Source organism: Ambystoma mexicanum, chromosome 6p (assembly GCF_040938575.1).
Source record: "Ambystoma mexicanum isolate Mex_15411 chromosome 6p, UKY_AmexF1_1, whole genome shotgun sequence".
Lineage (NCBI taxonomy): Eukaryota > Metazoa > Chordata > Amphibia > Caudata > Ambystomatidae > Ambystoma > Ambystoma mexicanum.
Window position 1 is genome coordinate 375,686,705 of NC_090935.1, and position 14,358 is coordinate 375,701,062.

General features: G+C 43.4%; 1 protein-coding gene across 3 annotated transcripts in view; it reads left to right on the top strand.

Annotated features, from left to right (window-relative positions):
* Window positions 1–14,358, top strand: part of WDR70 (WD repeat domain 70) — a 2,341,596-nt gene that overhangs the window by 2,239,083 nt on the left and 88,155 nt on the right. For all 3 annotated transcript variants that reach the window (XM_069627151.1, XM_069627149.1, XM_069627150.1), the window contains exon 16: window positions 6,686–6,848. In XM_069627151.1, the coding sequence (XP_069483252.1) occupies window positions 6,686–6,848 (163 nt within the window). The remainder of the gene's footprint in view (window positions 1–6,685; window positions 6,849–14,358) is intronic.

The following is a 14,358-nucleotide window of genomic DNA, read 5'->3' on the forward strand; positions in this document are numbered from 1 at the left end:
CGAGCACAGCACACTCTTGGGCTTCTGCTGCACATGGTTGCAGTTCCTTTTATCAACATTAGGGAATTATGTGCCTATTATACCATTAATCTCCCTCAGACCAATTTTAGTTTGTAGGCACCCCTCAGTCGGGTTCACACTTGCCACAACAATATCTTCTCAGGTGAGTTACTGTTCAATTAGTCCCATTCTTCCGGGCTCAGATCAATTTCAGTTTGCAGAAAATCGAAGACTTTCGAATGTGCACAGGATTTGACTCAACCTGCTGGAGGACCACTTAGATTTCACAGTTCACTAATTTGTTTCACACTCTATGGAGGGGGTAACAAAACAGAGACCTTTCAGTGAGCACCCATGTCACACCGGACCACTATGTATCTGGTACCTGTTTTGGTTTCATAAAGTTCAATCGTATACAAGTTCTCCTTCGTACAATGTTGCTGCTTGCAACCTTGAACATAACCCAGTCCGGTCTTCTATCAGTTTCTCCAGTTACTCCAACTCGCTGGCTGTGCTGAACTCGCTTGCGTTGCTTTGCTATCGGCGTCAAGGTCTCCAGTTTCTCCAACTCGCTGGCTGTGCTGAACTCGCTTGCAATGCTTTGCTATCGGCGTCAAGGACAGTACCACAGTGGCAATCACTTCTCTCTGCCTTGTCTTTCAATGCAGGCGGGCCCTGTGCACCTTTGACCCACATTACACAGTTCGGCAGTTGTAATTCTCAGTCTTACGTTTCTTTTCCTTGAGGCTTCTTGAAAGTTGCAGTCCTCTGTTGAAAAGGGCACGGGTAATTCCATCTTTGTCGTCCTCGCCGCCTTTCTCCTTGGTTTAAACTGCCATCTTGGAAATTGCTGCTTCCTTGTGCATTTTGCCTTGCTCTTGATGCGCTTTCCTGCTCTGTCTTTTATCTGTTTGGGGAAGTGTGATGGAAGTCAGGTGTGTGAAATGATCAGTAATTGCCTGACTCTGCCTTGTGTTGGGACATGTCAGACATACGGCTCTGGTGTTAGTCGGTTGTCGCTCAAGATGAATTGTCCATGAGAAAGTGTTTGTGTCGGGAAAGAGGAGAGGAGGGTTGAGTTTGTAGGTATCCTACCTGGGACCTCTTTGAGGAGGTGCTCAAGGTTCTTCTGGCTGCGTGCAGACCATCAACAAGATCCTTGTATGCGTGCATTTGGAGAAGATTTGAGGTATGGTGCAGGGATGGCCAGGTTGATCCTATCTCTTGCCCCACCACTACGGTGATGGAGTTTCTTCTGTCATTGGCCTCTTCAGGTCACCGCAGCCAAAGGATACTTGGCGGCTTTGTCTGTGTTCAAAAGGTCTCTGGATCAAGGATCTTTTTTCATGATTGCGGTTATGGCCCAATTCCAGAAGGACTTTGTGAATACGTTTCTGCCTATTCCCTTTGTTTTCCCTGATTGGGATCTGAACCTAGTCCTCACTTTCCTTATGGCGGCTCAGTTTGAGCCATTACATTCTTGCTCGCTGCGGTTGTTGACATTGAAGATCGCTTTTCTGGTGGCCATCACCAGGCGGGTCAGTGTGTTGCAGGCCCTTTCTCTTAAATTAAGGCCTGGGTTCCTGCCTAAGGTGGTGTCAGAATTACATCTCTCTCATGCAATTGATCTCCAGGTGTTAAATCCACCCCCGCACGGCGAAGCGGAGGAGCGTTTCTACCGGCTGGTCCCTAAGAGAGCATTAAGCTTTTATGTAGCAAGGACGGCGGAGTACAGTAAAGTAAACCAGTTGTTTGTGGCTTCTCTGTTTTCAGGAAAGGTCTGGCAGTATCGAAGCAGACAATTTCCTGATCGATCACATTGTGTATTTTCAGAATGCTACCATACCTCGGGCAAGGAATTGCACCCAAGCATCAGGGCCCATTCCACCAGAGGGGTTTCTACCTCTACGGCGCTGCAAAGAGGAGTACCGGTCAGGGACATCTGCCTTGCCGCAACCTGGTCTTCACTTCATACAGTCACGAAGCATAACAAAAGTGGTGATGGTTGGAAGATTTAGAATAAATCTTAACCTCTGGCATTGGTCTGGGCAACTCTCCAGACCATCGTTCTTTGCCTGCCAAGCCATTACAAACGGAGAAAGTCCATACACAAATCAGGCTTGGTCCCACCCCCAAAGGGGGAGTCCAGCCCGAACTGCTAGGTCACATCCCTTTTGCACGAGACCACAAGCATCCCCAGACATGTTTCAGCCTTGTTGGGCGTCATCAGCGAGTAGCAGCTTAGGTCTCTAGGTACAAAAGGTACAAATGAGTACTAAAGTTTCAGGTGCAAGGATGTTGGTTGTAAAAGTCTCTAGGCCGTAAGAGACTCCATCAAGTACCACAAACTGCAAAAATGACCCGTTGTTGCCGGCAGGGAAACTATTCTGCACTCCTGTGAGGGCAGTGCCCTGTTGTGAGTTTTAAAGAATACAATTTCAACTTTTCATTAAACTTTTCTATTACACGCATACCACACTTTCATGTCTTACGCAGTAATTCATTCATTTGTGCAACTGCAAGAAAATCCATATGATTCAAGCAGCTGCAGATTTGTGATTAATTCAGAGAAGCATATATTTAATGCAAATTACATTGGGGCAACAAAATAATGGTGCCACCTAAGTTCTTAACAGAAAATACATTCATAAATTAATAGCAAAACAAAACCAACAAGTTTTTCTAACAAATCAAGACTATTTTCAGAAACAACAAGAAGCAAGCATCCAAATTGTGTCTTAATGCAAGTATCAATCCCCCTAGAGCTGTGTACATTAGTAACGTATAATACATGCATTAATGCTGCAGGATTTCTTGTAACAAGTGTTCATACAATATTCTTAGGTTCAGCCAATAGAGTGTCCAAATAAACTCAAATCGTTGTTAAGACAACCGATGCCAAAGCGTTTCGAACTATAAGTTCATCCTCAGGGCAATTGAGATAAATGTTCCAAAGGTGTGTGTTTATCCTGAAAGGATAACAGGTAAGTGTTCTAATTAGTATTGTCTAAGCAACCGTGTTGACTCTGATGTGAGAATAACAACAGTAAGTTCTAATACTCAAGTATCAACTACTAATCTTTTCCTTAACCTCAGTGTGCCATTTAGTACAGACCCTTATGGAATAAAACCACAGGTTTGTCATTAAGAATAAGGTAATTAATTTGATCACAGTTTCAGTAGAAACATGCACTCAGAAGAAAACAAGTTTATGTATGTTTACACAAGTAGAAGAAATTGTACTCGCCACCTCTGGACCAAATCGTGTTCCCCAGGGGCATATGTGGAAGACGATTAATGGAAATGCACATGGATTTCGTGTGACACTGTGGGAACAGAACGCACAGTATCATAAAAACCTAATATGACAGTACAGAAAGTGTGTCCAAAAGGCAGGTATCTCATGTGGTCGACTGTTAGGGGTATGTGTCCAGGTTAAGAAGTAACCGACGCTGGATAAATACAGTGTATTCACTCCAAGGGAGGCGAATGTTATCTATGTCTGTGTACGGCCACAGACCTAATTATACGTCTTCACTGCATGGATTACCCCAGTGACGTCCTGAATAAATGGGGATATTGTGTATATAATAGGGCCTATTCAGCAGGGTAAGTAACAAAGTGCATAGCGCTTACCTGCACAGATTGTCCTTGACAGGGACGAAATCCAAAAATCTATGAGTCGTACGCTGTAAGGCAAGTTTTGTTGGTAGCCATGGAGATGGCACGCATGCGCAGTGCACGAAGGTCATACGAACCCTCCATTTTGGTATGGGTCAAAAGCTCCCAAAAAGCAGGTGCATTATTATAAAGAGTGGTGAAAGTTGCAAGACACAACCTCCGCAATAAGAATACAACGGTGTACCGATTCACTTGTCCAGCAAACCTGCATTTTAAGTGATTCTACTGGGAAGTCAGGGAAATGGAAACAGACAGACGACTACTGTACTAGGCCTGACAACATTTCTGGTAGAGCCGAAGAAAAACAAGTTGAGGGAGAGGGGTGCAGAAATGGAGGGGAGGAACAAAACAAACGATTATCATACTAGGCCTGACGACATTTCAGATAGTGCTGGGGGGTAAAGGGGAGGAGACAGACGAGGTTGCTATCATACTAGGTCCAGGGACAATTCTGATAGAGTAAGTCCATAGAAGAAAGTAAGGGGAGGAGATAGGAAAAAGGAGAGGAGAAGAAAACAGAAAGTAAGCAGTCAAAAAGAGTGAAGAAGCAAGAGGGGAGAGCAAATACAATTGCAGAAGTCAGTAGTAACACATAATGTTGCAAGCCAGGATACAAGATGAAGATGGGAACAGCATGATTCAGAGCCACCATAAGTACAAGATGCAAAGGAAGTCCACCATGAGAGTTCAGAAAGGGTGATGCACCGTGAATCAGTGAAGTCGATAAAAGTCAAATCCAGCATTGACCACAAGACGGTGATGGTGAAACCAGAATGTATCAGGATAAACTCCTGCATAAGTAGGCTGGAGGAGGGAAGTGCGAGGGGAGGATTCTTCTTCCAGTAGAAGAATCGAGCAAAACCAGCAACACCTGTGTGCGAGAAGGGTGGGGTGGTATACCTTTCCCTAGACCGAGGCACTGTGTTCCTTTTCTGTAATGTATCTGTCCACCACCTCCCCCAGGTCTCCTCTGTATGCCCGGTCCATCACTGCCTCTTCCCTCAGTGTCCAAGTGGGTATCACTGCCCTGGGCCCCCCCGGCACAATAGTGTAGTAGTCATTGACGCATGATCGGAAAGTATCCTGCCCACAGATTTTGATTCTACAATCTACTTTGCGCGCTCCTCCTCCATAAACAAGAAGCCAGTTCTTGTGTCAATCCTGTGTGGTGGCGAGTAGAAGGATAACCCTTTTATGGGTCTGCCACAGTTATGTAAGACCCAATGTTATCACCATCTTCTGGAGTGTCTGTGTTGCTCTCAAGGGCCGTGTATCTCCCTTGTCCGACCTCTCGACAGTGCAGTAAAGTCCCCTCCTCAGATCCCTAGCGCATCCCTATAGCATGTCAGGATCCCCAGTTTGTCTTCAAAGAATGTAGCCGGTTCCACATTTGGCATATACGTATTTATAATGCATGCTGGTCTTCCCTTTGAGCACTTTCTTACTAAAAGGAAACCACCCTCCCTCGCCTTCTGCACCATCATGTCGTCCGAGACCCATTAGAGTACCCATCTAGTGTAAGTGGAGTACGTAGCGCTGTATCCCTTCCATGACCACCTTCTTAGCATCGTCCCCTGCCTATCCTGGTTCAGGCGTCTCCTGGAGCAGTGCTATGGAAACCCGCCCCCTCAGTAACTGTATCTTATTCCGCTTGAAGTAGCTGTTCAATCCCCTGAAGTTCCACGTCAGAACCTTTACATTTGCGTTGCATATGTCCTGCATCCCGGTTGGCGTATCCTGCCTTAGTGTTGTGGCTTGCAGGCCAGTCTCAGCTCTTCCTATGTATTGTCTCTTCCTACCCTTCCCCACAAAGACTTCAGACCAATTTGCCCCCAACCCATCTAACAATATTCTAAAGATTAACTGCAATTTCCTGAATGGCTTTGGCTATTCGAGGTGATGCCCTCCAGGCCTCTTGGAGCCTGTTAGGTGAGCAGTGGGATTTAGTCCAGTCGCTTGGTTGTGGTCCGTGGGCCTCTGTCTGGCACACTCTCAGGTAGTTGTTCTCCCCAGTCTAGGCGGTCTTTGTATACCCTTTTCTGGTTGCTAGGACACCCTGGCCAGCGCCCAGCTCTCTTGTCCACAGGCATTTCCTCCAATCATGTGTCCCCAGAGCCAGTGGTGTAACTAGTCCTTGTCTTCAGGGATTCATTCCCCAGGGGGGCCCATTTCAGTTTTTTGTATTTTTATTATGACTGGTTTATTACAAACCTTTCATATAAGAACACATTATTCTATACAATACACCACTTCATCACTGCCTCCATTCATCATCAATACCCAACTACGTGAAATCAAGTCATTTCATCAGTGTACCCTTATTTCCTCGATCCCTCATTGGATCTTCCAAACTATACCTTGCATCATTTCATGGTAACCTATTTGCCTTGTCCACGCCTCAGTCAGTAAAATCAAAAACCAGAGATCATCAGGCCTCACTTTCTTTGGTTATCAATAGCTCAGCATATTCATTCATTCATTCATTCATCATTTACTTTACATCATCAGTCGTTATTCCGTCAACACCTCATCATCCCAGCTCAACAACCAAAAGGCCTCTTCTCTTATATAAATTACATCGTCAAAGCCTCCTCCACAAATATCAAGGATGTTTTTTTTCCAATTAAAAACATGTCCCACCACACATCTGTTGTTAGCGTTTTAAACTGGGTGGCAAAGGCCCCTGAGTATTTGTCTCTTAGCAGTCTCAGGGCCAGACATTATACCATCAGATGTTTGGAGGATTCAATTATGTCCTTGACCTTACAGTGTCTGTAGAATGGCCCCTGGTTCTCATCTAGTCTTCTTTTATTCAAGACCTCTCTTATTGGCAGTATATTTAGTCTCAATTTCAGAAACATTTGCTGATAGTTTAAGGTGGGGAATTAAGTATGGCATATGTTGAGTGATATTCATTTTTCCACCTTAGACAGATATATATCATGAACTATCTCTGTGGTTTGTCAATTTAAAATCACAATATGATGGTTTATTTATTTTACAGGTCGCGGTGGCCGAGTTGGGACACATGGTGGTACCTTGTCCTCTTTTATCGTAAAGAACATTGCCCTGGATAAGACTGATGACAGCAATCCTCGTGAGGCCATTTTACGTCATGCCAAGGATGCTGAAGAAAACCCGTATTGGGTTGCCCCAGCCTATTCTGTGTAAGTTATGTGATGTGACATTAGTGTACGTTTGTGACATAAGCGTAAAAACAGACCCTCTATCACATATGTATGTTTAACCACTGTTAAACTGTACACGCAATTAACCTTGCAATTTACATACCCACTCTGTCAAACTACTTGCAATTTCTATGTCATTACCGTGGTATGTTTGTATCCCACGTCCACACCTAACATGTAAAGTTATAATCTTGCAATCAATGTATTAATTCCATGCCAAACTATGTGCAACCCAACCATCTTGCAATTTCTCTGGCACAACGATCACCTACGCCCATAGCAAAAGAAACTGTAACCATATCCTTAAGTAAGCGCCCAGATGCCGCAGGGCTTGGTTCGCTCTATAAATGTACAAATAAATAAATCTGCCATTAAATGACACTGGTATATGTTTTATACATCTTAGTGTTTTAAATTGAGTGTCTCAAAATCCATTTCAAAATTTATTTCCAGAATTCATTCACTTTTCTTCTTCTTTTCAATATGTGTTTCTAATGATTATGTAAAATGTGTAAATAATTCCTTACAATGACCAAATCATATTTTACTTGATATGGTAGTCCACCGCTACAAGTAGGTTGGTAGATTTAGATAGAAGCATTACTCATCAAATGTTGTTACGTATGCAATTGTATTTATTACCTAGAACTAAGGGCTTCTATCTGAAATAGATCTTATTAAGTCATATTGGCAATCCCATTACTGGGCACTTTACAAAAATGGCAGAAAAGGTATAATGGATGATAACGTGTGGTGGTGGTATGGAAGGACATTTGAGCATTGAAAGGGGATGATAACACGGACTGAGAGTTACATACAGTATTGAACATACTTACACACACGTTCACAGCTGGTCATTCTTATGGAGGGATGATGGCATTGTGGGCATATCACGAGGTGGCTATGGAATGTCAGGTGAAACATTTAAGGTCCAGAGGAGGGAATTTAAACAGGAAGCATTTGTGCATAGAGATCCATCTTGCAAGGAGGATGTCAGCAGGGGATTGGGGGTGCAAGAGGGGGATTAAAGTGTGGGTGAGTGGGAAAGTCAAATCTTTGTTGAGAGTAATAGAGTGGAAATCCCAGGAGGAGACTGGAGCAGTAGTCTATTTTGTTGAGGACCATAGTGGCGGTCAGAGTTTTACTTGAGTTGGAATTAAAGTAAGCATGGATTTACCTGATGCTGAGAATGTTGAATCGGGTAGCTGATGTATAGATAATAATGCATTGCTGATGCACTGTCAAAGAGGACGCCTCGGTTTCACTCCTAGTAGAACGTGATAGGATGATCTGGGGGTAAAGCAATAGGGGAGGGCAAAAGGGACTTGTGTTGGATACGGGAGAAAAAGATTGCTTCTGTTTTGGAGGAGATAAGTGCAATGATAAAATTGGTGATGAGAGATAACTCTGGGGCGAAGAAACGGTAAGAAAGGTAGGCTTCAAATATCATTGTCATAAGGATGAGAGAAGCAATAGGATGTGATGAATTTGCAAAAAGAGAGAGTGAGATTTGTTTTATAGAGTGAATTAGGGATTGCCATGATCCTTTTTAAAAGTGGCGAGGCAGTAGAGTACAAGTGTACCAATTGATGGCGATAAAGTAGTCAGCCAGGAAGGAGGTGCTTTGAGTGAGGGTTTTGTCCTAGAATGCAAGACTGGAGAGTATGAAGGAGAGACTGATACATCAGCAGTGTCCCTGCAAGTGGAGAGATCTAGGAAAAGGAGGATAGAAGACAGGCGGCAGTGACTGAAGTTGGAGGTGTGGTTGAGAGACTTTTTTTTGTAGACTGTACTACGTAATGGTCATCAAGTTTGTTAGCCCCCAGGTAGGTGGTAAGGTTGTTGAGTAACACATATAGAAATGTAGAGTAGTGTGTTAGTAGATGGACAGAGTTACAGCCGGCAGCAGGCTTCTTTAGGAAGAGTATATGGGTAGTCACTATTAGGATCCTAATAGATTGTGATATGTTGAGGTCAGCATTGTAGAGGGCTGCTAAATTGTCAGTTGAGAGGAAGCGGCGCGGAAATGGTGTAGAGGCAGGGGGAAAGCATAGCCTGGATGGTCATAGGTGGCTTGCGATTATCTGATTTCCCTGCATCTGGATTTCCTCTTATTTCTACACCTGAGTTCAAGTGTCGGGTTACTCCATTACACATGCAAAGGTACAACCACACAGAATCATTTTAGGTGGCATAAAGATGACTGTGGACGACTGATGTGAAGGTAGGGAAGAAATGGTTTTGGAGGAACCCCTGCTTCTGCTGTTGTGCTATGTAAAGAGTGAAGATAGATAACTGCTTCTTACTTATACTTTTTTTTTTTGCTGCCTGCCATTTTCTATTACTGCCACCCTCTGCACTTCATATCAGGCTTGTGAATGCCAATACAATACAGTTGCATTGCGTAGTGTCCCTGGCCCCTTTCCTGGTATTTTGTTCTTTCGAATGGATTGTCTCATGCCACGGATTCCTCATCTTAGATATCGTTTTTGGCAGTGTGGGGGGGTGCTATCCAGCATCGGCATCTAGGCCCCTCGGGGTCCGGATGTGACTTCAGCAAAAGTAGCTTGCACAGCGACTCGTTACCTCAGTTCTGTTTATCTGTATGCTCATCATGCTTCTCGGAACACTCGAATTTAAGTCGAGATTTAATTCTTTCTTTCATCAAAATGTCCACTGCAAAACCCACAGGTTTAAAGGATGTCAGTACTGTGACTCAACAGTGTTCATAAAAGATCCTCGCAGAAATTCTCTTTGGTGCCTCAGCGCCGACCATGAAGTCATTGAATGTGGCTCGTGCCAGTCAATGACACCAAAAGCCTTGAAGGATGGAAGGTCGTAGCTCGCCTTGTGTTGCTTGACATCCAAATCGGCCACCGTTATGACTTTGAAGAGAAAATCCTCCGAAAATTGCAGCTGCGCAGCCAAAAAATCTGCAGAGACCCAAAAAGAGGGCTAAAAATCATTTGAAGAGATCACTCTCCAGAAGTGACTCTCACCGTTCTTCTTCATCATCGAAAAAGAAGAGACGCCACCACTCTTCTTCGACTGATTCTTCACTGACAGATTCCAGGTACATTTAACATCAAAATCTGCCTCGGTGGAAAAATGGGAAGAGTTTAGATTAAAAATGCTTTTAGTTTTTATCAAAGGCAGTGCCTTCAGTTCCGTTGTCAGAACCAAGTAAGAAAACAAACTACCCCTTCCTCCAAGTCCGGCAGGGACTTTGGAAAAGCTTTATCCTGCGCACCAGTTTCCTGGCACCAAAACCCGAATTGAGAATGAGGTCATTTCAGTGGGCCGTTAGATGGCAATGGTCACAGTTCTCAGGCAGCGTGACAGACCTACTTCAGGTCCCGAACAAGGTCACATAGAACCTTCTGTGGTGGACCCACAGAGAGAGAGAACTTGAGGCAGGAAAATCTTTTTGGTAACCGTGGCAGGAGGTGACTGTGGTTATGGACACACACTTGAACCAGCTGATGGTGAGCAGATTGTGGCCGATGGCAGAGACAAAGCTGCACATACACCTGTTGTAGCTGAGGACTTATCAGACTGTCGCTAATTACCTTTATGCATATGTCACAGTGGAGGACTGTCCTTGCGAGCAACAGTCTTGATCATGACGAACAACATAGTAGTGCACGGTCACTCCCCTTTGCGGAGAGGCAATGCAGCTCTGGTTTTGGGTGTTACAGAATGAGATCACCTTGACAGTAGGCGTCTTGAGCAGCCAGGGTTCGGTCTCCCATGACTGGGAGTTGTCAGTGAGTTATTTTGTAGATCTTCACCCTTTAGGTGGGGCCCTCGGGTGGATCTGTCCACACCCATTTCCAACAGGGAGTGCCAGCTGTTCTGCGCCAAGGAATCTTTCCTGGCAGTAGCACTGGCGTATGCATTTCTGGTGGTCTGGAACTTTCCACTTCTATACACGTTAACACTGATCCCTGTCATCCCTCAAGTCCTCAGGAGGTTTCCCGTCAACCATGCCCTGGATTGAGCAAAGAAGACATGTTACCGGGACATTCTAGACACGGATGCATTACCAAGCTCGGTTACATGTATATCAGGCCGGCAGTCACCTCTCACCTCAAGTACTGCATGCCATGTAGCTTTAAAATGTGCTTGCATGTACCTCTATGAATGATTGTGTTGCAATATAAGATAGCACCTCTGTCAATTTGGCGGCCTTGTAGTATGTGTCTTTGCAAGAAACATGCGGTTTGAAAGTTGGCATACTTCTCAACTCACACACTTTTGGTGGGTGTAACCTGCCCTGTAATCAGTTTACTCACCACCAATCATCCTTCATGACCGTACGCTTCAATGGACCCTCAATCGGCAAAAATAAAATCTATTGTTTTCACTCTCCCTGCGGACGCAAAAGGTTGCAAGCTATGAGTTAGTGGGGTAGACATGGAGGGAAGTGTGAAGCGTGATGTGTTGATGCTTGATGTGTTGATGCGTGCAGGCCTGTAATTACCGTAGTCCTGAGTGCTGGATTGATTCTGTGTTTGTCGCAGTTACACTTGGGTATGTATTATATTCTGGGAGCATGCGGTGGTGGTGGAAAATAGCCCAAGATCTACTTAAGTGTTGCTGAACCGTTTGGTTTTCAGTCTGTTAACAATTTGTTGGTACTGTTAATCACCCGGATACTCATACAGTTGAGCGACGTGTCAGCCTCTTTTACTTCTTAAAACAGGAAAATACGCCAAATAAAAGAGTTAGGAGTAAAATGCTCCCAATAAAAAATAACAAACAACCCACACATAGGAGCTTTCCCCAGCTTCCAGCGAACACAGCTCCACAGAGATCTACGGATCTTGCTACAAGATGGGCAGTGCTACAGAATGGGGCTGTACTATTGTTACGGCTTTATCTGAGAAGGAACTGTAAGATAAAAATATTTTCTTTTACTTGAATTGATATCCATTAAGAAGTAGCGACTACAACAACATACGTTTTATAGTGATCCAAAGGCTGGGTGGGACCGGCAATGTCCCTCTAAGAAAGGTTTGTAAAGGATGCATGGCGCCTGTTTCTTAATCTGCAGAAGGTATCAAATTCAGAGCCAGATAGATCTTCTCCTGCAAACACGTACGCATATACGTCTTTATGGGAAGAAAAAACACGCACTTGCCCAGGCCCCCAACTTGGAGTGGGGCCCCACAAGGCTGGGTTATCTAAATAAGTCAGTTTCCATTTTTCACATCACATAAATCACACACATGAGGATATTTTATGGCATGCTGCTGTGGATAAACCTATTGCCTGTCTTTTTTGACAAGTACATTCTGCTCTGCTTAATTCATCCTGAAGCTTTCTGTGCTCTTAGTTGTATGTATAGTTTGTGCATTCACTACGGCACAACTCCTGTAGCATTCTTACCTTTCTGTGCATCTCATATTTATCTTGTGGAATAGCCAAAGTTGAAATGCAAATTGATACATTTGAGTGCTGCGATTGTTCAGATGATAGCGCCGTGTCTTCAGAGTCTTGCAGAGAACTGTGTTCATATGCAAGATTACAAAACCAAATAACAGTACGACTTACTCAGCCTTTCCTATGTCTGAAGTTAATAAACCTGCATGTAAATGTACTTTGTTTTGTAGCACATCAGATGTTCCTCAGGTAGTGATTGCTCTAAAAACAAACATGGCATCAGCATGGTGAAGGACTAGAAATCAGTTTCTGTAGACAGATGCTTGTAAAACACAGGCAGCCTCCCCTAATGATGAGCATAAAGTGCTAGTCTTGTGAGGGAATAAGGTAACCTAATTCAATTTGGTTTGGAACCAAAGCATTAATATCCTGAGTGATCCTGGACAAATCATGTTTATCACCGTCACTACTGTGCTGTTTTATGTAAAACGTTTTGTGTTGCCACATACTGATGGCATCGTTTAGCCCATTAACTGATTTTTCTTTTTATGTAGGGCATTTGAGTTTTGCTTTTTTGTACAATTAAAATGTTTATCTGCATGTTTATAAATAACAATTTCACAAGCCTGTGTTTGAGCATATTTAAAGCTTTAAAACACAGAAGAGAAACCAAGATAAAAAATCTTTTACGATCACATCGGGTAGAATGCTGGTACCTCCCTTGATGATGGAGACAATGAAGCTAGGCTCATTCCCATTTTGCATTATATGCTTCTATAACATTTTGTTAATAAAAATGATAATGTTTAGTTATGTGATTAGTGTACTTGACAAATCAGTTCTATAAAATTGAATTATTTTAGTTCATTATTTGAACTGGAAAATAAATTGGTACATTCCAGAAATTACTGGGAAAAAAATGGTACATTCTAGAAATGGCAGTGGGGGAGCAAATCCCAGCATCACCTCTTAACCAATGTGTGATCCTCATCTCATTTAATCTCGTATTGCCTAATCTGTCAAAATTCCCAGTCCCTGAACCTTTCAAAATTGTCATTTTTCAGAGTGTTTTCATTCTCAGGGCATGATCTTCAGAAAAACCTCACTCATGCTTTTAACGACTATAGTTTTGCTTCCTCTATAATAATAGTGAACATCAATATTTTGCACAAGACACCCCCACTTGTTTCTTTGCTCTCTAATGGCAACACTACTTGAAAACCATACTCTTCTAATGCCGGTCTGTCTGGATATGGACACCTGAATGGTAACGTCTAATCTTGATCTGCTATGTATGCTATGGTATGTGTAGCTTTCTCCCTTTTCCAATTGCTAGCCATGCTTGAGCACTTTTGCATTCTGTGAGGCAGCTAATCTGAGTCGTCCGTCTATTCTGGATTGTGCTCACATTTTCATGCATTTATACTATGACCGATATACCTTGTTCATGGCTGCTATTGTTGGAAAGTGTCCTGTACCCATGCTAGAGCTCCAGTACTTGGACTGCTAATGTTGCCTTTGAAATTATACTTGTTTATTATTCTTATTGCAGTTAGAATGAAGAGGGAAATGGGACTGAAAGGGAGTACCCATACTTTTTTAGATTGCTGCGAGGCAGCATATCAAGCCTTGGGTGGTGATCATGTTGAGGGGTGCGCTACCTGATATTCGGATTCCTTAATTCCTTTGTTTCGGTGGAGGGTGTCCCAAAGGTGTCTGTGCCACGGGCCCCAAAAGTGCTTAAAACGGCCCTGCTTGTACGTGTGCCTATGTTACCCAATATACTCGGGGGTTGCCAGGAACCGACCACTGCCTTGTGGAAATGCAGAAAATGACAGAACATAAGAACAATTCCGAATGAACAGACACTCTAAGATATGAAGCTTAATGTGTTTACTGAGAGCGCACATTGCGAGCAGTTTTTTGTGTGCAATGTATTGCATGTCTATATCTCTGTATTGATCTGTCTGCCTGTCTATATACCCATTCGTCTAAATCCTGCTGTATTTCACTGTGCCTTGAACAATCAACTTTAAAAAGGACATACTGTCCGAGCCGTATCTAAGTCACAAAATGTAATTTGGTATGTTTTGGGCCCATTAAC